Genomic DNA, 27,594 nt, shown 5'->3' on the forward strand with positions numbered 1-27,594 from the left:
AAGGGCCGGGGCCCAGAGCTGCTGGGGGGGCACATACAGCTGTACATAAGGAATCCATAGGGTGTGCGAGCGGCTTATATAAAGTCACCATGAGGGGCTGTTTGGAGTGATAAACTAGGGAACAGGCCCACCCTGATCACAATCCACAAATTACATGACTTGTGGTAAAATTACACCCGGCAGATTTCTAACACAACATTCCCCCGCCACGTACGACTCCTACACGGATATTTATTATTATCTTCATCGATAACACATGGCGGCCCCGTCATTATTACATTCACAGACCTCTACATTCTAGACTCCGGGAAAATGGCCGCGTAACACCGCACTACGGCTCCCATCGTGCATTGCAGCTCCGCCCCTTCTGTCACTGCAGCCGTGAGCGCGGAGCATGCCGGGACTTGTAGTTTGTACTCCGCCATCAGCCGCTGTGTGATCGCAGCACGCCGGAGGCCGAGAGAGAAGAAGCGGAGCCCGGACCCAGCACAGAGGAGACCGGGGGCGGACAGGTCAGTCACCGGAGGATATGGAGGACTGTTCGACATCCCGCGTATATGTGCAGGATATAGGGGCCCGTGTACGTAAGGAGTGGGGCCCCCTGTGTGTGTGTATGTATGTGTGAGGGGGAGCCCCCCCCCTGTGTGTGTATGTATGTATGTATGAGGGGGAGCCCCCCCTGTGTGTGTGTGTGTATGTATGTGTGAGGGGGAGCCCCCCCTGTGTGTGTATGTATGTGTGAGGGGGAGCCCCCCCCCCTGTGTGTATGTATGTGTGAGGGGGAGCCCCCCCCCCTGTGTGTATGTATGTGTGAGGGGGAGCCCCCCCTGTGTGTGTGTATGTGTGAGGGGGAGCCCCCCCTGTGTGTATGTATGTGTGAGGGGGAGCCCCCCCCTGTGTGTATGTATGTGTGAGGGGGAGCCCCCCCCCCCTGTGTGTATGTATGTGTGAGGGGGAGCCCCCCCCTGTGTGTGTGTATGTGTGAGGGGGAGCCCCCCCTGTGTGTATGTATGTGTGAGGGGGAGCCCCCCCCTGTGTGTATGTATGTGTGAGGGGGAGCCCCCCCCCCGTGTGTATGTATGTGTGAGGGGAGCCCCCCCCCCCGTGTGTATGTATGTGTGAGGGGGAGCCCCCCCCCCCCGTGTGTATGTATGTGTGAGGGGGAGCCCCCCCCGTGTGTATGTATGTGTGAGGGGGAGCCCCCCTCCTGTGTGTGTATGTATGTGTGAGGGGGAGCCCCCCCTGTGTGTATGTATGTGTGAGGGGGAGCCCCCCCCTGTGTGTATGTATGTGTGAGGGGGAGCCCCCCCCTGTGTGTATGTATGTGTGAGGGGGAGCCCCCCCTGTGTGTGTGTATGTGTGAGGGGGAGCCCCCCCCTGTGTGTATGTATGTGTGAGGGGGAGCCCCCCCCTGTGTGTATGTATGTGTGAGGGGGAGCCCCCCCCTGTGTGTATGTATGTGTGAGGGGGAGCCCCCCCCTGTGTGTATGTATGTGTGAGGGGGAGCCCCCCCCCCTGTGTGTATGTATGTGTGAGGGGGAGCCCCCCCCCTGTGTGTATGTATGTGTGAGGGGGAGCCCCCCCCTGTGTGTATGTATGTGTGAGGGGGAGCCCCCCCCCCTGTGTGTATGTATGTGTGAGGGGGAGCCCCCCCCCCTGTGTGTATGTATGTGTGAGGGGGAGCCCCCCCCCCTGTGTGTATGTATGTGTGAGGGGGAGCCCCCCCCCCTGTGTGTATGTATGTGTGAGGGGGAGCCCCCCCCCCTGTGTGTATGTATGTGTGAGGGGGAGCCCCCCCCCTGTGTGTATGTATGTGTGAGGGGGAGCCCCCCCCCCTGTGTGTATGTATGTGTGAGGGGGAGCCCCCCCCCCTGTGTGTATGTATGTGTGAGGGGGAGCCCCCCCCCCTGTGTGTATGTATGTGTGAGGGGGAGCCCCCCCCTGTGTGTATGTATGTGTGAGGGGGAGCCCCCCCCCTGTGTGTATGTATGTGTGAGGGGGAGCCCCCCCCCCCTGTGTGTATGTATGTGTGAGGGGGAGCCCCCCCCCCTGTGTGTGTATGTATGTGTGAGGGGGAGCCCCCCCCCCCTGTGTGTATGTATGTGTGAGGGGGAGCCCCCCCCCCGTGTGTATGTATGTGTGAGGGGGAGCCCCCCCCCCGTGTGTATGTATGTGTGAGGGGGAGCCCCCCCCCCGTGTGTATGTATGTGTGAGGGGGAGCCCCCCCCCGTGTGTGTATGTATGTGTGAGGGGGAGCCCCCCCCTGTGTGTATGTATGTGTGAGGGGGAGCCCCCCCCCCCCCGTGTGTATGTATGTGTGAGGGGGAGCCCCCCTCCTGTGTGTGTATGTATGTGTGAGGGGGAGCCCCCCCCTGTGTGTATGTATGTGTGAGGGGGAGCCCCCCCCTGTGTGTATGTATGTGTGAGGGGGAGCCCCCCCCTGTGTGTGTGTATGTGTGAGGGGGAGCCCCCCCTGTGTGTGTGTATGTGTGAGGGGGAGCCCCCCCCTGTGTGTATGTATGTGTGAGGGGGAGCCCCCCCCTGTGTGTATGTATGTGTGAGGGGGAGCCCCCCCCTGTGTGTATGTATGTGTGAGGGGGAGCCCCCCCCTGTGTGTATGTATGTGTGAGGGGGAGCCCCCCCCTGTGTGTATGTATGTGTGAGGGGGAGCCCCCCCCTGTGTGTATGTATGTGTGAGGGGGAGCCCCCCCCTGTGTGTATGTATGTGTGAGGGGGAGCCCCCCCCTGTGTGTATGTATGTGTGAGGGGGAGCCCCCCCTGTGTGTATGTATGTGTGAGGGGGAGCCCCCCCCTGTGTGTATGTATGTGTGAGGGGGAGCCCCCCCCCCGTGTGTATGTATGTGTGAGGGGGAGCCCCCCCCCCCCCCTGTGTGTATGTATGTGTGAGGGGGAGCCCCCCCCCCCCTGTGTGTATGTATGTGTGAGGGGGAGCCCCCCCCCCTGTGTGTATGTATGTGTGAGGGGGAGCCCCCCCCCTGTGTGTATGTATGTGTGAGGGGGAGCCCCCCCCCCCTGTGTGTATGTATGTGTGAGGGGGAGCCCCCCCCCCTGTGTGTATGTATGTGTGAGGGGGAGCCCCCCCCCTGTGTGTATGTATGTGTGAGGGGGAGCCCCCCCCCCTGTGTGTATGTATGTGTGAGGGGGAGCCCCCCCCCCTGTGTGTATGTATGTGTGAGGGGGAGCCCCCCCCCCTGTGTGTATGTATGTGTGAGGGGGAGCCCCCCCCCCTGTGTGTATGTATGTGTGAGCCCCCCTGTGTGTGTGAGGGGGGGGGGGCGTCAGACTGCAGTGTGAGGCATGCTGGGAGTTGCAGTAGAGCAGTCTGTGTGCAGCTTTGGCAGTGACTGGAGCAGTCTGTGTGCAGCTTTGGCAGTGACTGGAGCAGGTTGTGTGCAGCTTTGGCAGTGACTGGAGCAGGTTGTGTGCAGCTTTGGCAGTGACTGGAGCAGGTTGTGTGCAGCTTTGGCAGTGACTGGAGCAGGTTGTGTGCAGCTTTGGCAGTGACTGGAGCAGGTTGTGTGCAGCTTTGGCAGTGACTGGAGCAGGTTGTGTGCACCTTTGGCAGTGACTGGAGCAGGTTGTGTGCAGCTCTGGCAGTGACTGGAGCAGGTTGTGTGCAGCTCTGGCAGTGACTGGAGCAGGTTGTGTGCAGCTTTGGCAGTGACTGGAGCAGGTTGTGTGCAGCTTTGGCAGTGACTGGAGCAGGTTGTGTGCAGCTTTGGCAGTGACTGGAGCAGGTTGTGTGCAGCTTTGGCAGTGACTGGAGCAGGTTGTGTGCAGCTTTGGCAGTGACTGGAGCAGGTTGTGTGCAGCTTTGGCAGTGACTGGAGCAGGTTGTGTGCAGCTTTGGCAGTGACTGGAGCAGGTTGTGTGCAGCTTTGGCAGTGACTGGAGCAGGTTGTGTGCAGCTTTGGCAGTGACTGGAGCAGGTTGTGTGCAGCTTTGGCAGTGACTGGAGCAGGTTGTGTGCAGCTTTGGCAGTGACTGGAGCAGGTTGTGTGCAGCTTTGGCAGTGACTGGAGCAGGTTGTGTGCAGCTTTGGCAGTGACTGGAGCAGGTTGTGTGCAGCTTTGGCAGTGACTGGAGCAGGTTGTGTGCAGCTTTGGCAGTGACTGGAGCAGGTTGTGTGCAGCTTTGGCAGTGACTGGAGCAGGTTGTGTGCAGCTTTGGCAGTGACTGGAGCAGGTTGTGTGCAGCTTTGGCAGTGACTGGAGCAGGTTGTGTGCAGCTTTGGCAGTGACTGGAGCAGGTTGTGTACTTTCCATGATCCTCCGCCTGCTCCCGGGTCACATGTCCATAGTTTCCACATTCCCAGCATTCCCTGGTGTAAGGTGGGGGGCCGGGGGGTGTGTGCCCGCCCCTGCCCGCAGGTCACCCGGGGACGGTTGGGGGGGTGGAGGACGCGGCGGTGTCATTACTCGCTGTGACCGCGCGCCGGCGTTAACCCTCTGTGTGCTGCTGCTGACTGTTTCCTCTCCTACAGGTGTCTGACGCCTCGTCTTATGGGCTTCCACGTTACAGGGGTAAGTGTCCTGCTGGGGGTAAGTAGTGGGGGCCGCACCATGTATCCCCCCTCCCCCCGGTGCCCGGGCAGGAACCAGTCTGGTCGCTTTAGTCGTCTGTAACCTTGAGACGTCTCCTGCCCCGGAGCAGCTGTGACCCGGGAGACAAACATGAGGGGGGGGGGGGGGGCCTCTGGCATCGCCTGCAGTGTCCTCCCAAATGTGCGGCTCCTACCCTCTCCCCAATATACAGGGGCACAGGTCACCTCTAGCGTCTGCTCTGGGCCCAGCAGTGATTCTGGGGTGAGGGGCCTGTAGCTTTCACCTCTCCCCTTCCGCAGTCTCCTGACCCAAAACCCCCCACCCGGGTCTGACCGTCCTTCTCCCATGGTGCATGGTGACCATTCCCCCCCCCCCCCCCCCCCCCCCCGGGTCTGACCGTCCTTCTATGGCCCTTCCCCTCCACCCCCCCGGGTCTGACCGTCCTTCTCCTATGGCCCTTCCTTCCCCCCCCCCCCCCCCCGGGTCTGACCGTCCTTCTCCTATGGCCCTTCCCCTCCCACCCCTCTACCCCCCCCCCCCCCCGGGTCTGAGCGTCCTCCTCCCATGGTGCCCCTCCCCCCCCCCCCCGGGTCTGAGCGTCCTCCTCCCATGGTGCCCCCCCACCCGGGTCTGAGCGTCCTCCTCCCATGGTGCCCCCCCACCCGGGTCTGAGCGTCCTCCTCCCATGGTGCCCCCCCACCCGGGTCTGAGCGTCCTCCTCCCATGGGGCCCCCCCACCCGGGTCTGAGCGTCCTTCTCCTATGGCCAACCACCCCCCCCCGGGTCTGACCGTCCTCCTCCCATGGGGCCCCCCCACCCGGGTCTGACTGTCCTTCTCCCATGCCCCCCCTATGTCTGGCCGCCATTCTCCCTCCCTCCCCTTGGGGCTCACCATGCTCCTTCTCTTCTGCAGATGGGTCAAGGTCCCGTGTCCTTTCTTCCTGTGACCTGAGCTGCCCCCAGACACCTGAGGTAAGTGACCTTCAGCCCTACTCCAGTCACATCCAGATCTGCATCCGTTTATCCCGCTGTGGTGTAAGAGCTACAATACATTAGTCCTTTGTAGAGAATTTTTCATTCCCATATTGTTATCATTCTGTCTCTAAACTGCAGTGTAGTAGCAGCAGAACTGTGGATGCAGATTTACTTGAGAATGAGGATTAAAGGGAAACTGTCAGCAGGTGTGACTTATTGTCCCTGGAGAGATGTGTAATCAGACCTGTGTATAGGTTTTTAGTAGCGGCAGAATTTATATTCCAGGATTGTAGCTTCTCCGCAATATTTAATGCACAGAGCACAGCAGTGTGAGGAAGACGTCCCCAATACTAGATTATAAATCCATATTTCACAGTCCTGCTGCTACTGAAAACATACATAACGGTCTTATTTCACATCTCTCCACGGGGATTACTGGCTGCATAGAGCACAGAGCACAGCAGTGTGAGGATAAAAGTTTTATGCTCTTGGAGAAGTTATAATTCTGGGATGTAAATACGTCTTTTACAGTTCTGCTGCTACTAACAACATGCACAGTGGTATGATTACACATCTCTCCAGGGACAGTACATAACACTGGCTGCAGAGAGCACAGAGCACAGCAGTGTGAGGTCTGATTACACATCTCTCCAGGGACAGTACATAACACTGGCTGCAGAGAGCACAGAGCACAGCAGTGTGAAGTCTGATTACACATCTCTCCAGGGACAATAAATAACACTGGCTGCAGAGAGCACAGAGCACAGCAGTGTGAGGTCTGATTACACATCTGCCCATGGACAATACATAACACTGGCTGCAGAGAGCACATGGCACAGCAGTGTGAGGAATGATTACACAACTCTCCAGGGACAGTACATAACACTGGCTGCAGAGAGCACAGAGCACAGCAGTGTGAGGTCTGATTACACATCTCTCCAGGGACAATACATAACACTGGCTGCAGAGAGCACAGAGCACAGCAGTGTGAGGTCTGATTACTCATCTCTCTAGGGGTAATACATAACACTGGCTGCAGAGAGCACAGAGCACAGCAGTGTGAGGTCTGATTACTCATCTCTCTAGGGGTAATACATAACACTGGCTGCAGAGAGCACAGAGCACAGCAGTGTGAGGTCTGATTACTCATCTCTCTAGGGGTAATGCATAACACTGGCTGCAGAGAGCACAGAGCACAGCAGTGTGAGGTCTGATTACACATCTCTCTAGTACAATACATAACACTGGCTGCAGAGAGCACAGCAGTGTGAGGTCTGATTACACATCTCTCCAGGGACCATACATAACACTGGCTGCAGAGAGCACAGAGCACAGCAGTGTGAGGTATGATTACACATCTCTCCAGGGACAATACATAACACTGGCTGCAGAGAGCACAGAGCACAGCAGTGTGAGGTATGATTACACATCTCTCTAGGGACAATACATAACACTGGCTGCAGAGAGCACAGAGCACAGCAGTGTGAGGTATGATTACACATCTCTCCAGGGACAATACATAACACTGGCTGCAGAGAGCACAGAGCACAGCAGTGTGAGGTCTGATTACACATCTCTCCAGGGACAATACATAACACTGGCTGCAGAGAGCACAGAGCACAGCAGTGTGAGGTCTGATTACACATCTCTCCAGGGACAATACATAACACTGGCTGCAGAGAACACAGAGCACAGCAGTGTGAGGTCTGATTACACATCTCTCCAGGGACAATACATAGCACTGGCTGCAGAGAGCACAGAGCACAGCAGTGTGAGGTATGATTACACATCTCTCCAGGGACAATACATAACACTGGCTGCAGAGAGCACAGAGCACAGCAGTGTGAGGTCTGATTACACATCTCTCCAGGGACAATACATAACACTGGCTGCAGAGAGCACAGAGCACAGCAGTGTGAGGTCTGATTACACATCTCTCCAGGGACAATACATAACACTGGCTGCAGAGAACACAGAGCACAGCAGTGTGAGGTCTGATTACACATCTCTCCAGGGACAATACATAGCACTGGCTGCAGAGAGCACAGAGCACAGCAGTGTGAGGTCTGATTACACATCTCTCCTATGACAGTACATAACACTGGCTGCAGAGAGCACAGAGCACAGCAGTGTGAGGTCTGATTACACATCTCTCCAGGGACAATACATAACACTGGCTGCAGAGAGTACAGAGCACAGCAGTGTGAGGTCTGATTACACATCTCTCCAGGGACAATACATAACACTGGTTACAGAGAGCACAGAGCACAGCAGTGTGAGGTCTGATTACACATCTCTCTAGGGGTAATACATAACACTGGCTGCAGTCTGCAGGGTCCATGTATTTGGTTTCTCCTCGGTCGGCCGCTCCATCCCTCCTTCTCTCTCCACAGGTTCTGAGTTTTCGCACGGCAGAGTTTTCGGGACTTCGGTGAGTTTGGTCTCTGGATCTTCTATTGCTTTGTTCTGGCTCCTCGTGTGACGCATCTTCTGTCGCAGGAACGTTGCAACCCGTGAAGATGCTGCGGAAGAACCTGCTGGAGCTGGTGGCCCGGGGGGCGCTGAACCCGCCTCTGCGTCTGTCCGCCATGTTACTGCGGCCCCGCTCCACCTCCGCCTCGGACCACCAAAACATAGAAATGGCCAGAGAGAGATCCAAGACCGTCACCTCCTTCTACAACCAGTCCGGCATCGACCAGGCTGCCGAGAAGGTACCAGGCCCAGCGGAAGGTTCTAGATGGTATCGTACATCGCACTACTGTCCAATCATATGAACCCGGAGATATTATAATAAATACACAACGGTCTTATAATGACAAATAACCCTCCTTAACCCCTAGGCGCATTACGGCGTTATACTACGTCCCCAGGGCTAGATACTTAGTGCACCGGGGCGTAGTATAACGTCCAGCTTCTGGGACCGACTTACGAGCGGAGCCGGTACCAGAAGCAGCGGCTGTCAGCAGTCTATCACAGCTGACACCGAGCTGTAACACCCGTGATCGGAGCCAACTCCGATCGAGGGTGTTAACCCCTTACACACCGCGGTCAAACATGACCGCGGCGTGTAAGGGTCTTCCCCCTATGGATCGGATCCTCCGTGCCGCTTACCGGGGGATCCGATCCTCTTCTGGGCAGCCCCGAAGTCTGCCTAGTGCTCCGGGGCTGCCCGACCGGGTCTGACTGCAAACTGTCTGAGCATGCGCGACATTGTAGAGCAGTGTATTGAACTTGAATCAGCAATCAGAGCATCACTGGTTCAAGTTCAAGTAAAAGTAAAAACACTAAAGTTAACCCATTAGAATAAATAAAAAATTAATACATAAAAATATAAGCCCCTAAAATGACATTTTCCCATAAAAACACTTAATAAACTATTAAAAACACAAACACACAAAAAACCGCCACATATTTGGTATTGCCGCGTCCGTAACAATCTGTATAATAAAACAGAATCATTATTGTTCCTAAAAATTGATCATTTCCTCCACCAACAAAGAGTTAATAAAATCTCTCCAATTAGCTATAGATGCCCCAAAATTATGTACCAGAAAAGAGCATCTCATGTGGCAAAAAAAATAAGCCCCTATAGGTCCACAATAAAAAAAAAAACAAAAAAAAATTATGGCCTGTACAATGTGACATAGCAAATCTGCTGTGGATGGCGCCTCCTTCCCCTCTATGCCCGGTCGTGCGCCCATACAGCAGGTTACCACCACATATGGGGGATCGGCTCTGGATGGCTCCTCCCATTCTATGCTCCTCCTTCCCTTCTATGCCCGGCCGTGCGCCCATGCAGCAGTCACCACCACATATGGGGGATCGGCTCTGGATGGCTCTTCCCATTCTATGCTCCTCCTTCCCTTCTATGCCCTGCCGTGCGCCCATACAGCAGTCACCACCACATATAGGGTATCAGTGTGCTTGGTAGAAATTGGGGATCAAACTTTGTGGAGCCTTTTTTCATTTAATCCATTACAAATGTTTAATTTTCCACCCAAAATGAGTGTATTGTGAAAAAATATTACAATTTGTAGACCGCACCTTCATTTTGTTTTAACCCCTATAAAACACTTAAAGGGTTAACAAACTTCTTAAAAATGTTTTTTCATACGTTGAGGGGTGTAGTTTCCACAATGGGGTAATTTACGAGTCTCGCTATTATTTAGGCCTCTCCGTGTCAATTAGAAGTTGATCAGGTCCATCTAAGTACGGGTTCTGGTGATTTTACAAAAAATGTGAAAAATGGCCCCAAATTCTGAGCCTCATAACATTCTAGTAAAATATGTGGAATCTTAAAAAACATCTAACATGAAGCAGACACTTGGGAAATGTAAGTTATGAATTTATTTGGGAGCTATCACTATCTGCATCAAAAGTAGAGAATTTAGAACTTTGAAAATAAAGGTTTTAAAAAAATTTTTAGTTTTTTTTTCATAACTAAACACAAAAGATTTCATCCAAATTTTTATACTAATTTGAAATACAATGTGTGACGAGAAAACAATCTCAAAATCCCCGGATCGCTCATAGCGTTCCCACGCTATAACCACTTATAGTGACACAGGGCAGATCTGAAAAATGGGGCCGCGTCGTTAAGGCCAAAAGCGGCCGAGTCCTGTAGGGGTTAAACTTCTGACCTCTATATATACATATAGTGTGGCTCTCATTGGACAAGTTATCATCCAATCATGTCCTGTCACTAGGCAGTAATGACCAGATCATCCAGCAACAGTGGCCAGTAGGTCAAGGACTGGACCCAATCAGCAGCTGTTACTGGGCCGCTTGTTCTCTTCCCTGAAAAGAGCGGGAAAGCAGCTGACCTGCATGTGACCTGTACAGAAGAATCAGAATGGTGATGACCCCTCCATATAACAGTATAGGAGCCTTACGTTAACCCTTCTCCTTGCCTGGTGACGGGCACAGGATGGGTCCTACTTCTCTGCTGCGGCGGTAATGCCACCATGTGCCCGCTGCAGACCCATCACATGATTGGGAGTATGGAGGGCGCACAGGCCGAGCCCTCTCCATACAACATTGGTGTTTGCTACATATTGCTGGCAACGCCCCCGGGTTTTAACCAGTTAAATGCCTGTGGCAATGCTGTGCACATGGGCACCACCGTATCGGCTCAGATCATCCATCCCTGTTATGTCATCAGGGATCTGTAACCACTACGGTCTGGAGTCTATATAAGACTTTAGGACCTGTCATTTATGCAGATCTGTAACAATGTGCCAGAGGCTGGTGCATAGCAAGACTCCCATACTGTAGCATTGCTGTATATGGTAGAAACGATCAGACCCCCTCGGGTTAAAGTACCATGGGGGGGGGGGGGGGGGGCGTGTTAAAAATCCTAACAGTTAAAAAACTTGACGTGATAAAAATTAAAAAAAAAAATAATCCTAAACATGTTTGGATATTCGTCCGGATCCCAAAAGTCCTGATCTGCCAAAGTATAAGAACAGTTATTCCCACCTTATTATGGAAAATGGCGCCCAAATGTCTGAAACGGAACTTTTCCTCTAATTTGCAACACATAAGCAATTTTATTAAACGTAATCAGTAGCTCATACAGTCCCCAAAACGGTAGCAATGAAAACGTCATCCCGCGAAAACTGACCCCTCCCACAGCTCTGTGCGCTGTAGTATGAAGAAGGTTATAGCGCCAGAATATGGCGCAACCAAGACAACTATTGGCCCCATCCCCTCTCCTCATGTGCGCTCGGCCATAGACTCTTGTGATGACGATTGGCCTGTGCTCCGCTCCTCTGACTTGTTTCTCGTCCTCTCTGTAGCCCTCGGTGCGTCTGACCCCCACCACCATGCTGTACTCAGGGCGCTCTCAGGACGGCAGCCACATCCTGGTAAGACGTCTTCCTGGTGATCCTTACATGGGACTGCCACAGTTATACTTCACGTTCTCTACATCTTCCTTCCTAGAAAAGTGCCCGATACCTGCACAAGGAGCTCCCGGTCCGCATCGCCCACCGCATCAAAGGCTTCCGCAGCCTGCCCTTCATCATTGGGTGTAACCCCACCATCCTCCACGTGGTAGGTAGCGCTCCCCCCGCCTCCCCCATCTCATGGCATCGAGCACTTCTCATGTCTCTCCCGGTCTCTTCCAGCATGAGCTTTATATCCGTGCCTTCCAGAAGCTGAGTGACTTCCCTGCGGTAAGCTCCAGAGGTGACGGCCGCAGCTCAGGTCGTGTCTTTGTTTTGGGCAGGGACCTCCATTTATGGTGTCTTCTCATACTTAGATCACAGACCATGAGGTGGAGAGCCAGTACTGCAAGCTTCTCCGCCAGCTGCTCGACGACCACAAGGATGTGGTGACCCAACTGGCCGAGGGGCTGCGAGAAAGCCGCAAGCACATTCAGGTAGTGCTGACCTAGGGTTATAGTAGGGTGCAGGAGGATAGGAAGGAGTCCAAGGGAGACCAGGATCTGCTTATGTGCACCCGAGGGACACCAGAACCTGGGGAAGGTGCAGCAGATGGGAGACCAGAACCTCCTTACTGAACTTGATATCTTCCTTTAGGATGAGAAGGTGATCCGATACTTCCTGGATAAAACATTAACATCTCGACTGGGTATAAGAATGTTGGCCACCCACCACCTGTCCCTGCATGAGGATCGGGTATGTACAAACCCAACGCAAAGGTAATGCTAGGAGATTTTTGGCGACTTAATTATCTCACCAGCCGTATAGTGAGTGCAGCTCTGGGGTATAATACAGGATGCATAATGTCATAAGGTTTTTGCTCACGTTCTGTTCCCTTTCCTCCTGAACAGCCGGATTTTGTTGGTATAATTTGCACCCGTTTGTCACCCAAGAAGATCATAGAGAAGTGGGTGGATTTTGCCCGGTGAGTTTTGTTCTCTTCCCTCTCGTAGATTTTCTTGCGGTTTCTTGATAGTTTATAACCCTTGTGTTGTGGCTTCCAGGCGTCTCTGTGAGCACAAGTACGGGAACGCTCCGCGGGTGCGGATAAATGGCCACGTCGCTGCCCGCTTCCCATTCATCCCAATGCCCTTGGATTATATCCTTCCGGAACTGTTGAAGAACTCTATGCGGTATGTAGCTTTCTGCTGTTGGTGGAGCGTTTTGAATATTTTCACCTCTTACAAGTGTTTCGTCTTTACTGTCAGGGCCACGATGGAGAGCCACATCGAAACCCCCTACAACGTCCCGGACATCTCCATCACCATCGCCAACAACGACATTGACCTGATAATTCGGTGAGATGTGATAGACGTCTTGTTATGTCCTTTCTTACCGCTATCTGTGTAAAGTCTGACGTCCACGTGTTCTCTACCCGCAGGATCTCTGATCGGGGCGGGGGTATTCCTCACGACCACCTGGAGAGGGTTATGGATTACCACTTCACCACCGCAGAGACCAGCACCCAGGATCCCAGAATCAACCCTATTTTTGGTAACATGGTTGATATGGTGAACAGTGGCCAATCTGGACCCATGCACGGGTAAGAGGACCTAAAGTTGTGACTGGTAGCTGCATGCAACCGAAAAGGGAGCATGATCCATCGCCAGTACTTTGAGGGACAGCGGGTCAAGTCCTCCATGTAGGAGTTAGACGGTTGCTACTGGAATTGGCCATGATTTGATTTGTGATTGATGGAAGATGAACATTGGAGGGTTCTTGGTTGTCCAATGTGGAGGGGGTTTCATCTATAGGTGGTGCTCGGTACATGGGTGGGTAGCGGGGGTGAGAGTCATCTAGTCTGTGTATTGTTACTTCAGTTCCCGTATGATCCATAATCCCAGGAGGTTGCTCTGTTCCCAATGTTGTGAATCTCTCTTCTCTATTCCAGGTTTGGCTTTGGACTTCCCACCTCCCGGGCCTACGCGGAGTACCTGGGCGGCTCTCTCTGCATCCAGTCTCTTCAGGGCATCGGAACGGATGTCTACCTCCGCCTCAAGCATATTGACGGGAAAGAGGAGAGCTTCCGTATATAACGTCAGGAATTCCCAGCTCCTCGCCACCGCAGTCTGGATTACTTCTAAGATGTTACCGGCTCCTCTGGGGCTTCTACGTTTATCCACCATTTCGACTCTGAATAGATCTTTTTTTTTTCGAAGACCCTCAGCCACAGCCTCTTCGCATCATGGGCTTCAGGAAGGGCCTAAAGCAAACTTGTTTGTGTTGTGACTTCTGGAGGTGGCTGCTCGCTGTTACGTATATGGTGCTGGTGGCTGCTGCTTATTATCGAAAAGACCGTCAATGGCGCTGATGACGCCTACCGCCAATCCCTGGGGTTCTGGTTCTTAGGAATAAGCTTAATGGGGGTGTCTTGAGGACTGATTTGACCCGAAGGGACCACAGACTTCTCGAGGTTCTTCTACTCTTGTGAAAACCAGATGAGGCAGAAATGAAGATTGACCCGACCAAGCGTCGCCCTCGTGGATCCTGTTTGAGATTTTGGTTTTTTTTGCACCTCGTTCTGCTCAGAAGTAACTTGATGATTCAGGTCTTTGGAGCCAAAAATTTGTATCTGGACGATTCCTCTTTTGTGGGAGGTTCTTGGTGACGCGTGACGTCATGCGGTGGATTCTTCTTGTGCGGGAGGTTCTTGGTGACGCGTGACGTCATGCGGTGGATTCTTCTCGTGCGGGAGGTTCTTGGTGACCCGTGACATCATGCGGTGGATTCTTCTCGTGCGGGCGGTTAATTTTTTGACGCACCGTTACGTGTGATGTCATGCAGTGGGCGTGGCTCGCCCTTCGAGGTCATAGACCTTCTATGTAAAGGATAACTTATAGCACTTAGTCTCTTCACTACGTTCAGTGTCCGTTTTTGCCATAACCAGAACCTTCACTGTTCTACACGATCATTCAGTCTCCTCTGTTCCTCGGGAGAAGACCTAAAAATCTATTTAGTGATTTTGTTTTTCATTTTTGCTTTTTTGTGACCCAAAGTTGAAGATCCGTTTAGTCGCGGTTGATTATTCAGTGTATATCGCGTGTCTTCAAACCACCGTGTGTCTATGTATCAGGCTTCAGGATTCGTCAGATGTTGTGCAATAGGCCCTCGTGGGCAGGGCTGACTCGTGTCCTCCCCCACCTCCAGGGCCGGATGTTGTAATTGTGGACAGTTTCTACCACATGGAACCACTGGTTACACTGACCAGAAGAACTTCTCCTTGGTGACTCCTGCGACAATCATGTATTTGCCATAAATCCCGGGAATGTGCCATCACCTGGATGACACGTACGCCCCACGTGTGTCCTGTCTGTAGGGTGAGGAGGACAAGCTCTGTGGTTACTATATGTCCTGGGATCCTACAGAAAGCTATTTTATTTTAAAGTCTCCGCGCTCTCCTCGAGTGCAGCTCCCTCTCCCCTCCCACAGCAGTAAATGTTGAGATTACATATTTTTCAGTGAAAGATTTTTCTTGTTTCATGGAATAATAAAAATGACAGCTGACTCAGGCACCGAACCAACTATATACTGTCCTGTGTGTTCTTTATTAGTATTATAGCAGTATCATAGTAGTTATATTCTTGTACATAGGGGGCAGTATTATAGTAGTTATAATCTTGTACATAGGGGGCAGTATTATAGTAGTTATATTCCTGTACATAGGGGGCAGTATTATAGTAGTTATATTCTTGTACATAGGGGGCAGTATTATAGTAGTTATATTCCTGTACATAGGGGGCAGTATTATAGTAGTTATATTCCTGTACATAGGGGGCAGTATTATAGTAGTTATATTCCTGTACATAGGGGGCAGTATTATAGTAGTTATATTCCTGTACATAGGAGGCAGTATTATAGTAGTTATATTCTTGTACATAGAGGACAGTATTATAGTAGTTATATTCTTGTACATAGGGGGCAGTATTATAGTAGTTATATTCCTGTACATAGGAGGCAGTATTATAGTAGTTATATTCTTGTACATAGAGGACAGTATTATAGTAGTTATATTCTTGTACATAGGGGGCAGTATTATAGTAGTTATATTCCTGTACATAGGGGGCAGTATTATAGTAGTTATATTCCTGTATATAGGGGGTAGTATTATAGTAGTTATATTCTTGTACATAGGGGGCAGTATTATAGTAGTTATATTCTTGTACATAGGGGGCAGTATTATAGTAGTTATATTCCTGTATATAGGGGGCAGTATTATAGTAGTTATATTCCTGTACATAGGGAGCAGTATTATAGTAGTTATATTCCTGTACATAGGTGGCAGTGTTATAGTAGTTATATTCCTGTACATAGGTGGCAGTGTTATAGTAGTTATATTCCTGTACATAGGGGCAGTATTATAGTAGTTATATTCTTGTACATAGGGGCAGTATTATAGTAGTTATATTCTTGTACATAGGGGGCAGTATTATAGTAGTTATATTCTTGTACATAGGGGGCAGTATTATAGTAGTTATATTCTTGTACATAGGGGGCAGTATTATAGTAGTTATATTCCTGTACATAGAGAGCAGTATTATAGTAGTTATATTCTTGTACATAGGAGGCAGTATTATAGTAGTTATATTCTTGTACATAGGGGGCAGTATTATAGTAGTTATATTCTTGTACATAGGGGACAGTATTATTGTAGTTATATTCTTGTACATAGGGGACAGTATTATAGTAGTTATATTCCTGTACATAGGGGGCAGTATTATAGTAGTTATATTCTTGTACATAGGAGGCAGTATTATAGTAGTTATATTCTTGTACATAGGGGGCAGTATTATAGTAGTTATATTCTTGTACATAGGGGGCAGTATTATAGTAGTTATATTCTTGTACATAGGGGCAGTATTATAGTAGTTATATTCCTGTACATAGGGGGCAGTATTATAGTAGTTATATTCCTGTACATAGGGGGCAGTATTATAGTAGTTATATTCTTGTACATAGGGGGCAGTATTATAGTAGTTATATTCCTGTACATAGGGGGCAGTATTATAGTAGTTATATTCTTGTACATAGGGGCAGTATTATAGTAGTTATATTCCTGTACATAGGGGGCAGTATTATAGTAGTTATATTCTTGTACATAGGGGGCAGTATTATAGTAGTTATATTCCTGTACATAGGGGGCAGTATTATAGTAGTTATATCCCTGTACATAGGGGGCAGTATTATAGTAGTTATATTCTTGTACATAGGGGCCAGTATTATAGTAGTTATATTCTTGTACATAGCGGGCAGTATTATAGTAGTTATATTCCTGTACATAGGGGGCAGTATTATAGTAGTTATATTCTTGTACATAGGGGGCAGTATTATAGTAGTTATATTCTTGTACATAGGGGGCAGTATTATAGTAGTTATATTCTTGTACATAGGGGGCAGTATTATAGTAGTTATATTCTTGTACATAGGGGGCAGTAGTATAGTAGTTATATTCTTGTACATAGGGGGCAGTATTATAGTAGTTATATTCTTGTACATAGGGGGCAGTATTATAGTAGTTATATTCCTGTACATAGGTGGCAGTGTTATAGTAGTTATATTCCTGTACATAGGTGGCAGTGTTATAGTAGTTATATTCCTGTACATAGGGGCAGTATTATAGTAGTTATATTCTTGTACATAGGGGCAGTATTATAGTAGTTATATTCTTGTACATAGGGGGCAGTATTATAGTAGTTATATTCTTGTACATAGGGGGCAGTATTATAGTAGTTATATTCTTGTACATAGGGGGCAGTATTATAGTAGTTATATTCTTGTACATAGGAGGCAGTATTATAGTAGTTATATTCTTGTACATAGGGGGCAGTATTATAGTAGTTATATTCTTGTACATAGGGGACAGTATTATTGTAGTTATATTCTTGTACATAGGGGACAGTATTATAGTAGTTATATTCCTGTACATAGGGGGCAGTATTATAGTAGTTATATTCTTGTACATAGGGGGCAGTATTATAGTAGTTATATTCTTGTACATAGGGGGCAGTATTATAGTAGTTATATTCCTGTACATAGGGGGCAGTATTATAGTAGTTATATTCCTGTACATAGGGGGCAGTATTATAGTAGTTATATTCTTGTACATAGGGGGCAGTATTATAGTAGTTATATTCTTGTACATAGGGGGCAGTATTATAGTAGTTATATTCTTGTACATAGGGGGCAGTATTATAGTAGTTATATTCCTGTACATAGGGGCAGTATTATAGTAGTTATATTCTTGTACATAGGGGGCAGTATTATAGTAGTTATATTCCTGTACATAGGGGGCAGTATTATAGTAGTTATATTCCTGTACATAGGGGGCAGTATTATAGTAGTTATATTCCTGTACATAGGGGCAGTATTATAGTAGTTATATTCTTGTACATAGGGGGCAGTATTATAGTAGTTATATTCCTGTACATAGGGGGCGGTATTATAGTAGTTATATTCCTGTACATAGGGGGCAGTATTATAGTAGTTATATTCTTGTACATAGGGGGCAGTATTATAGTAGTTATATTCCTGTACATAGGGGGCAGTATTATAGTAGTTATATTTTTGTACATGAGATTTGTTAAATGTTGTGTCTTGCATAACATGGATATTATTAGGAATTTTCTTTATTAGGTACAAAGCTATAAGGGTCTATGTGTATAGACTTGGTGCTTTATCCGCTCCGCAGGAAACCTATATTACCATCTACTTGCAGGTATTGGGGGTCTGTCGGTCTCTGACTATTGGTATTTGTAGAGCGATGATCTTTTGCCTGGTCCTGGTGGAGATGTTTGATCTGTGGTCCCCGATGATGGATGGAGTTCTTGTTGTTGTTGCTGTACAGATCTCCTCCAGGTTCTTGTCTCGGGTCGGGGGGGGTCTTCTCTTGCTCGTGTAAGACCTGTAAGGACGTGTTGGTGGCTTCAGGTTCTGCAGTGCAGATTTTGTTTCATGTTTTCAGGAAAGATCCGCAGTTGAGACATTTTCTGTAAGAGCAGAAGATGAAACCCTCGGGGTAAGTTCAGGTAAGTGGCACAGAATAAGTCATCTAAAATTCTGCAATACGATGTAGAGTAAGACTTGTAATTCCCTGGTTCAATGGTCTCTTAAAGGGGTCGTCTTATCACAGCTTGAAGGATCCATACTTGATCCCATGAAAGAACTGCATCATGGGATTGGCTTTACATGCCCGATCTCTGTGACCCAAATAGCAGCCGGTGAACTTGAGAATTTTTGTAATTTGAACTTTTATTTTAGTTTCGTAACTTCAAGGTATTTTAGTGTTTTGTTACCTTAGGGATTTAATGTCCATAATTTCTTTTTGAATTTTATATTTTAATTTTTATAAATGTGATTTTTTTATTTTAGTTTATTTGGGTATATTTGTGAAAAGAACTTTTTGTTCAGTATGTAGACTACGGACGTCTATGACAATGTTTTGCATTAGGGCCTATTCATACAAGCGTTTTTAACAAACTTCATACAATATCCACTTTTTTATATAAATATCTGACCTTGTAAATGTGAATTTTCCAAACTCTATTGTATACTGCTGCAGTGGCTGGATAAATGGGCGTTTCTCAGAGCAGCTCTCATCGGAGAGGACGGATTGGTTTTGATGCCATGATGTACAGTTTGTGGATTTGGCAGAATATTGTGATGTTGCAGTAGTTTCTCAATTCTTCCTCTTTATCGATAAGATTTGGGCCAAGACCACGCCCTACGGCTGCTGTTTCTTCACGCTCATCGAGGATCTCCTGGAGAACTTGCACAATCAGGAACAGACGGATTTGCACATACCTACTTGTTTATCCAACGAACATCCAATCTCTGGCTTCTCGAAGTCTTGTCTTCTCACATCAGGCCGTAATGTCCACTTCTGCAAACCCCATCCTCCTGGTGATTAACTGGTTCAGAGACCGTTCTTTGGTGATGTAATTGAGCCAGTCCGCTATATGGATGGGAAGTCTTCCTACAGACTGGAGTCTGCCCAATCATGAATTTTGTGCAAAGTTTGTGCTCTCCCCATTTATATGATGGACGGATGCTAGGTTGTCTCTTGGGGTTACTTTGGAGAGTTGAAGTGGGGAAGAGCCAGATGTAACAATCACAACTGTGATATTAGATGGGTGAGACCTGTCTGTAGAAGCCTCCTGCTTTGGACCCATCAGTTCATGGTGCATCCTTGGTGGATGGCAAACTAGAGATCTCCCCGTGGAAAGCTCGATGGGATTTTGGCAAACATTTTCAATTCTAATTTGGTACTCAGTATAATCGGGCGCTCTGAGCCAGATGGGTTCTTGTTCCAACTAGTGAGGATTTCGAGAGTGGAGAGGTTTTAGGTGGGTGTTTAGTCCATGGATGTATTGCTTAAGCAAGGTCATTGCTGACAGAAGGGAAACTACAGGTTGGGACAAGATGAGAGAAAGAAGTGATTGAGTTCCTTCCTTCCTTTCCACTGACAATTTTACAGTCCTGGATCAAGAGTAGAAAAGAAAAACTCAAATTTCTTTGGTTCGAGTGCAACTGACCAGAAATCTATGGACCTCCTGAGGTCTTCAGACCGAGGCTTCCCTGGTGGTAGACATCGGCATTTAATTAATTTTTTTAATCACACGGCTCCCTGAAGAGAGAGTGCCACGGCTTGTACCACATTTATTTTGATGAAGACCTCAGGTGCTAAAAGGTAGAAATTTCAATTTTTACAGGTGAACTTCATCTCTGGTGGCCTTTGTGGAGAACAGAGTGCACTGATCTAATATTTTCCACCTTGGATTTATCTTTCTTTTTTGTTTTTGCTTCCCCTAATATTACCCACCACTTATTTAAGAACCAGAAAGATTCTGGAGTATCCCTCCCTGTCCTACATGCATGAGGATGTTCTTTGTAGTAAAGTAGGATCTTGAATCTACAGACAGTGACTGCATCTGGTTCAGACTTGAGGTCTGCAGAGAAACCAAGAGGTCATGCTGCAGTATCACTACCTCAATGTAGCAGGTTGGATCTCGGAGGCCATATATATGTTCCTTTCCTACTCGCACTACATGGCACCAGGTAATGAACAGAGGACCCAAAATATTTAAATCTTACTTGTGGTTCTGGACCAATACAGACAAACCCTAGACCCCCTGACTTGACAGTAGATCATCTAATAACGCTGAATTACGGGGCTATAAAACTTCCAATTGTGCCAGAGTCTGTGGAGCAGCGCTGATAAGTTGGACTTTGTGGAAGGTCTTCATCGGAGCAGGGTGTGAAATCGTTACTCGCAATCTTTGGAGGATCTTGTCAATATGAGATTGTATTTTCAATCCCCAAGGCCGCGGCAGTTGTTTTTGTCTGTGTGTTGTATAGGGTCATACACACAGCTGTGGTTTCCACCACCCCTGGTGTGAGCCAACGGATTGAGCCCCACAATTTAGAAAAGGTCCTTTTTCTCCTATCATCTCAGCGACGGAATCCAGGCAGCCAATATAGTTTTGACCCGAGAAAGCACAAACTGGGTCAGGGAAATCGTGTGCAGGTTGGGTCTGGGAGAGGTTCCCAGCACTTGGCACAAGTTCTCTTTTCTTTTATTGCTTGTGAAACTACCGAAGAAGAGGTGACAAATAAGTATGTGCCCAACGAAGGTGATGGAGGCACAGCACATGTGAGGACGCTACACACAGACATCATGGAACAATAAGCTTAAAAACAAAAAAAGCGAGCGTGAAATACGTGGCCTAGCATGTGGCCTACACTGATGGCTGGAGGATTTGGCCACCTGCTAGTGCCGTCCCAGGACAATGGTTCCAGAGCAGTTTAAAACATTCATCCATTTTATAAAAGTTCAGCGTGGTTCATCTTGGAGATTGACCTTGATGATAAACACTCGTTTTTCAAGCACCAAGACTCTTGGATCTTTGGTGTCATTGACCCAAACTCTAACGCACCCATTCATTTCAGTTATGCTCTTTTTCTGATTTCTATACTCCATGACCCATAACAGGAAAGACTTATAGACCCAGATGCTTAGTGATTAACCCCAACCTCTTGTACGTAATGCTGCCGATTCCGACCTCCTTGTAGTACAGAAATCCACCATCTGGTGTCCCTATAACACTACGTAACCCGGGAACACAACTCCGGTAATACCGCCGCACTCTTCGCTGTAGGAATAACATAGAGCTCCGGAGGTTTCCTGCTGCAATAAATTCCATTCTAATAATCCTGGATGTGATTGAGATTCTGGATTATTTTGGGACATCAGGTCTTAATATGAATGGAATTTCTTGGTAATGTTTTAATGATTTGCTAAGAATGTTGTACACGACCATCGAAAGGGATTAAAATGTCCATTCTGGAGACGTGGTACCTGCTCCATTTTATTGTATATCGAGCAGATCTTCTGCCATGTCACAGCCGGTTACTATCATCACAATGACCACCATCGCAGTGGCCACCAGCATTGTCTCTCCCTGTTGCCCAATGCCCCCCTCAGTGGCCAGGTTCCCTTCCTTGTACCCATAATACTTAATTATCCAATATGTGCTCAGTAAATATGTACATTACCATGCGGGGGGGAGAGGGGTGATGCGCTAATCCTTCCACCCTTCGCTGGTGTCAGGTGACTGTGACTTTGGCAACCATGAAAATATCCGTCAGTCCCTTGTCATAATAATTGTGCGTGTGACTGCGGTGAGGGCCTCTCCAGTATCGCCTCTATTTTTAGCTGCGGTTCTTGTATTGTGATTGGACCGAATCCAATCAGGAAAAGGAGAGCGATGAGTCGGTGTTTTATAGGGGAATTATGAGACTCTGCCGTTACATAATAAGGCCATGACAGATCTAAGACAACATGACAGTTCTGGGAGTGATATAGGAGGTTTGACCGATCCAGCCGCAGCAGATTGCACCTGTTGTGTGTGTATATACATGTTCCTAGTCAATAGGTCATTTGCTGTACAGGGAGAATCTCAAAAACATTTTCTGGGGGCAGTGGGCGGTTGCAGGTGCCCCTTTTTCTGTTTCACCGAGTTGTGCCCGAGGCTTATTTTCCATGTTGAGAGTTTTTCATCCTTGCTGCCTCTATATAATCTGTATATAATGCACAACGCTCATCTTACTTGGCCCCGGGGCAGGATTATGTCATACACTAATGGAGGAGGAATACTCGGTCTAAGCTGATACTTGTGACTTGGAGTTCGCCCGGATTGTGTCGCTCTTCACATTCTTGGCTCTTTCCATTAGCATCTTATTATGATGGATCATCCTCACCGCGATGAAACAGAAATGAGCAATCTCCAAACTGGAAGAGCAGCCTAACCTGAAGCGCGAATCACTGCGAGCCATGACCGAGACCACCTACCACCTTGCCTAGTGGTTTTCGTGGTTTTTAGTAGTTGACTAAGCGACGGGTTCTTTTCTGGTGAATCTGATGTCTTTCTGTACAGAATATTTGGGATCCAACCAGGGCCCCGGCGAACCTTTTGCACGGGTGCCAGAGGCAGCACTCAGAGGCCTTTCTGTGGGCACCCGGTCCATCACCCCAGCGCACCAGACAGAACTCAAAGAATCTTCCTGCAGTTCCAAGCCACTTAAAAGATGCGGCTTTCAGACATATGCTGATACTTACTTCACTACTTGGGACTGTAGGAAGAGGGTGAATGAGTAGACAGGGCCGAATTATCTTTGGAGGACCTCCTCCTTGCCCCACGATTCTCTTTGTACAGAGGGACACCGGAATGAAGCTAAAATGATGCAAATTTTTCATATTTCTACTTTTTTGCTGTCCACAGGAGGCCGATATGATTGAAAGTTGTTGAAGAACAGGGAACAATAAGTTACTGCTTTAATTTTTTGGTTGGCACCGTGGGATAAATAAGGGCGGTTTGGGTTGCAGTTTGGGCACTCGGCCACTAAAAGGTTTGCCATCACTGATCTAGGGCCTAGAATTAGTTTAAGCAGTGAAACGCGTGATGTGTCGGTGGAATATCCATTAGCCAGGACAACGTATGGACAGTTTCAACTGAGGCTCCTCTTGAGTGACTACATGATTTCTGAGTTTATTCTATGGTGCAAATTGCATAGTCCGAAAATTTTCTCCTGTTCCACCGGCTTCAGAATGATGAGGAACCGTTTCGGGATGAAGGTCTTGGATCTGTTCTGTACTTTGCTCCTTGTGCTCTGGATTTATTGATTTCATTGTCTGCAATGGCTTACTACAAAATATTAAGGTTGTCAACTGAACTATAGGAGGTGCAGGTATCTAACGTGTAGATGGGTCTCTGTTGTCTGATATCATCCAGAAGCGGTGAAGTTGGAGCCAGAAGATAAGTCAATGCTGCTGTTCGGTGGTCGCACGTGAAAGATGATTACAGATTGTTGTGACTTCTCTCGGCTCCGTCTACTGCCGGAGAAATAGAGACGACGTAGAGTCCATATTTCATGAAACTGCACTTTGTTCTGGTCTCTGCCTCCAATGTGACTTGCATTGAGGTGCCCTCTGGTTCTGGTAATTCATGTTCTCATTGTTCCTTTTATTAACTATGAGCTTTATAGTCTCCAGTGTATTGTCACTTGGTCATGGACCCTTATATTGTACCCTTGGACATGCAAAATAATACTCTTCTCCACTTGTCTTGAGCCGGTCATGGCATCTCACTGTTTGTCTCCCATCGTCCCTTTACCTGCACCTCAATTTCATAGTTGACGAAATGTAAAAAATGATTGACAATTCTGGATTTCCTGTGGAAATGGTGGAGTCCCGTCCTCCGGAGGATCTCTGCAGACGTCTCTGCCATGTGACACATGGGGCTGAGGTGCTTGTGCTGTGATTGGGTGTGGATGTGTCATTATAATAATGGGTTTCTTTGTTGTGGATGATGTAATGTGGGATTCATGTCCTGGACTAATTGTACACATTGGGACGATTTCCTTTATAGATCTATTTTTAGGCTCGGTATTGTCCTTACTAAGCGTTTTGTGTCTGTCTCTTGGATCTCACAGAAAATTTAAAAAGTCAGCGTCAATGTTTTACATCTGTGGTATATTAACTACATTTTTTTGGGGGGGGGGTAGAAGGGGGGAAACAATAATAGTCACACTGCACAAAAATAACCACCCCCTCGTTGTGGCTCTGGTCCTCTCCGCCATTCCCTATACCCAGTTGGCTGTCCACCTAGCACTTGAGGTCACACGTGGCACTTGTTTATATCATTATTAAAGCTATACAGACCAAGAACAGAAATCATCTGCAGCCGACAAAATTAATGGTCATGGACTTTGTTACCTGAGCCCCAAAATCATAGACCAATAGAGGGTTATCCCTTTGTTTTGGAACAGTCTTTGCCATGAGGTCATTTTTGGTTCATCCTTTTGAAAACATTTTAAGTGTTTTTTCACTTTCTAGAAAATTATTTCAAAGAAAATGACTGCGATGATTCACATATTTTATAACCTTAATGTAAAGAGAGACCTTTTGGCCAATACTTGAGACTTCTTCTGCTGCGATGCTTCTGGTGCCGTTGATGATTTTCCTTCTCCTACGTCTTGGTTGCATCAGATAAGAGCTTGAAGGCATCAGATGATCTTCCTTGTTGTTGATCTGCCTTACGAGATGATTACTCACGAGTCTTTGCTGTACAGACACTTTGTGCTGATCATTACTCGGCTGTGTCTGCGTTCCTCTACTTCACTTATTGCTCGGGATTTTGTAGCATTTCCAGATTTGTAAACCTTGTGACGTGATATTTCTGAGTGTCTTTGCTCACAGCTTCCCTGTCACTGTCGCCCTCACTTATCCATAACCAAGATGTGTCACTTCTCACTCCCGTCTCCTCTTACACAAGATGTTCCATCATCACTTAAAGTCCAGCGCTTCTATCCATGTCTCCATCTACGTACCACCACCATTAACTCCAACCCAACATTTTCATACATTTACTTCACATCCAGTACAAAAACGAAACCTCTAACTTTTGAAGCATCTTTAACAAATGGACCTTAACCTCTCTGTATTCGCAGTAGATCTGATGTAAATTGTTCTTACCATAGATCAACCCAAAGATGAAACTGAAGATTTTACTGATTACGTTGTGTAAAGTTCCATCTACTGTCCAAACCAAAAAATTTTACTTACCGGAAACTACTTTTATGAAAGTTTTCTTACCTTCCAGGTGCCTCTTCATGAGAAGTAATAATTCTAGTTATTATATGACTTTTACTCCACTTTTTTTGTTTAGCAGTTTTATTCCTACCGGAGCTCTAATTTTCAGTTGTCTCTGCTGATTCAGGGAGATTATGGCCGTACTTCATAATTGCGCACAGTGGATGCAGTAATGGCCACCAGAACCACTCACCAAATTTTATCCTGAGAAAGACTTTCAAGGAACTCAATACACATGTACACAAAAGCCATTTCAGGACCTTTGAAGGTGCTCTAAAGGACCTGAAACTGCAGATTGAGAGCATTAGAAGGGACACATCCTCCAAGAAGCTGATTCTAGTACCAGATGGAGGAAGTGATTCCAGACTTGTAGGGGCCATAATATCCATACAGGCCAGGACCCAGGGCAGTCTTAAGCCGCCCCTGAGTGGGTGTGTCCATTCCAAGTCTTTCCGTTTATATTTTACCTCAGTGTCCAATGTGCTTGACAATTACAGGTTTTTAGCTCTGAAGAACGGAAGAAATAACAAAAGACTTAAGGCCTCAAGCAGACATGGGGGCCGTGATCAGAACGGAAATTTTGCAGCCAGATCAAGGCCCCCAAAGGTCTATGGCATCTGGCACTGTGACCCGACCAAAGGTCTATGGCATCTGGCACTGTGACCCGACCGAGCGGCCAGCCTGCAAAATATGGGACGTGTCCTACGTATCTGCTTTGCTTTCTGCTTGAGGCTTAACAATAGTCGTTCACCCATTTCAAATGTCAGAGAACGTGGAGAGATTTAGTTTTGCAACAAATGTTTCACTGCTCTAGAACCTCGAATAATGTTCCGGTTCATTCAAGACTAAATCCTTGCGTCTGAAATGCCCAAATATATCATTGAGTAATTGTTCTTTCCCCGTCGGCAGCACACAGCAGCTCATTAAAAAGCTTTTATGAACCTTGGACTCACAATCGAGTGCTGAAAAGACTGTCCCCTCCTCGTACAGGAGCTTCCCACAATGTCCATCTCCTCGGTGACTCACACTCAGTCACTCTCCGGCATTTCTTTACAAAGAAAAATGTGAAGGCCAACTTTTGATTCACCGGAGATTTTTGGCATTCTAAGGGGATTAGTTTTCAGTTTGGTCGTAAAAATTCTGTAGAATTTCTGCATGGCGATATCCTCGTGTTCCTAATAACCCTGTCAGGGTTGTGAACCTTACCGTAGGAATTTCCAAGGTGGATAATGTTGATGGATATGTTCCTGGACTTAAGATCAGGAGATATGCAAATGTCATACGAACCTGTGATCATAGTCAAGGCAAATTGATTCATCCCAATACATTGTACATAAAATGCAACATCAAGACCTTCCAGTCTTCAAAGGATATCCAGATGGATGTGGTGGTGGTTGAGATGCTTTCAAAGTCCTTTTGATTGTCGTTATGTCAGGTTGGACATCTTTAATCTGTCAACTTTGGAGCCTTTATGACCTACTATGTTTTCTACTGCCCATTTGACCTCAAAAATGAAGAAGATATGAGGTCATCCAGAAGAGGACACAATGTAGAAACCCCCAATCTAGAAGTTGACCCAAATCTCTACCAACGACTCGAGAATAAGTGGAAGCCAACCAGATGGAAGACCTTTCCATTACATTACATTTTCTAAAAAGCTCAGCTAGAAAAACATGGAAACCTTGTCCACAAGCTTTAGACTGATCTAAATGATTAGATGCCATAAAAGCAATTAGTGTCATGCCTGAGACATGACGTGGACACCACAATTAATTATGTCCCGTAGCTTAAGACTATTAGCATCCAGTGAGTGAGTGGTCAGAGGAAATCGTTAGAGGTGGCAATGTGCCATCACGTGTGGATCTGCCCAGTGAAAGTGACTCGTCTTAGAGATGGAAGCCACATGTCTGGACAGTGCCGGAGGAGGAGCGATGGGTGTGCCTCTATAGGTGTGACTGATTCATCT

The 27,594-nt window shown here is 47.6% G+C and overlaps 1 protein-coding gene across 1 annotated transcript; it reads left to right on the forward strand.

Moving 5' to 3' along the window:
• The first annotated feature begins 306 nt into the window (after positions 1 to 306).
• BCKDK (branched chain keto acid dehydrogenase kinase) lies at positions 307 to 15,006 on the forward strand. Its single transcript, XM_072122883.1, has 15 exons — positions 307 to 512; positions 4,505 to 4,544; positions 5,479 to 5,537; positions 7,934 to 7,971; positions 8,040 to 8,251; positions 11,339 to 11,407; positions 11,484 to 11,594; positions 11,669 to 11,716; positions 11,803 to 11,922; positions 12,083 to 12,181; positions 12,337 to 12,410; positions 12,490 to 12,618; positions 12,694 to 12,783; positions 12,867 to 13,028; positions 13,377 to 15,006. The coding sequence occupies exons 5-15, from the start codon at positions 8,060 to 8,062 to the stop codon at positions 13,519 to 13,521; spliced, it is 1,239 nt and encodes a 412-aa protein (XP_071978984.1). The 5' UTR covers positions 307 to 512; positions 4,505 to 4,544; positions 5,479 to 5,537; positions 7,934 to 7,971; positions 8,040 to 8,059; the 3' UTR covers positions 13,522 to 15,006.
• The last annotated feature ends 12,588 nt before the right edge of the window (positions 15,007 to 27,594 follow it).

Source organism: Engystomops pustulosus, chromosome 8, assembly GCF_040894005.1.
Source record: "Engystomops pustulosus chromosome 8, aEngPut4.maternal, whole genome shotgun sequence".
Classification (NCBI taxonomy): Eukaryota; Metazoa; Chordata; class Amphibia; order Anura; family Leptodactylidae; genus Engystomops; species Engystomops pustulosus.

What these genes read in the sequence shown, in the direction of transcription:
- BCKDK (XM_072122883.1), top strand. Translation starts at nt 8,060, where the DNA reads ATGCTGCGGAAGAACCTGCTGGAGCTGGTGGCCCGGGGGGCGCTGAAC. An exon ending in TGTCCCTGCATGAGGATCGG is followed by an intron (nt 12,182 to 12,336) that starts GTATGTACAAAC and finishes CCTCCTGAACAG; the next exon opens with CCGGATTTTGTTGGTATAAT. An exon ending in GACATTGACCTGATAATTCG is followed by an intron (nt 12,784 to 12,866) that starts GTGAGATGTGAT and finishes CTCTACCCGCAG; the next exon opens with GATCTCTGATCGGGGCGGGG.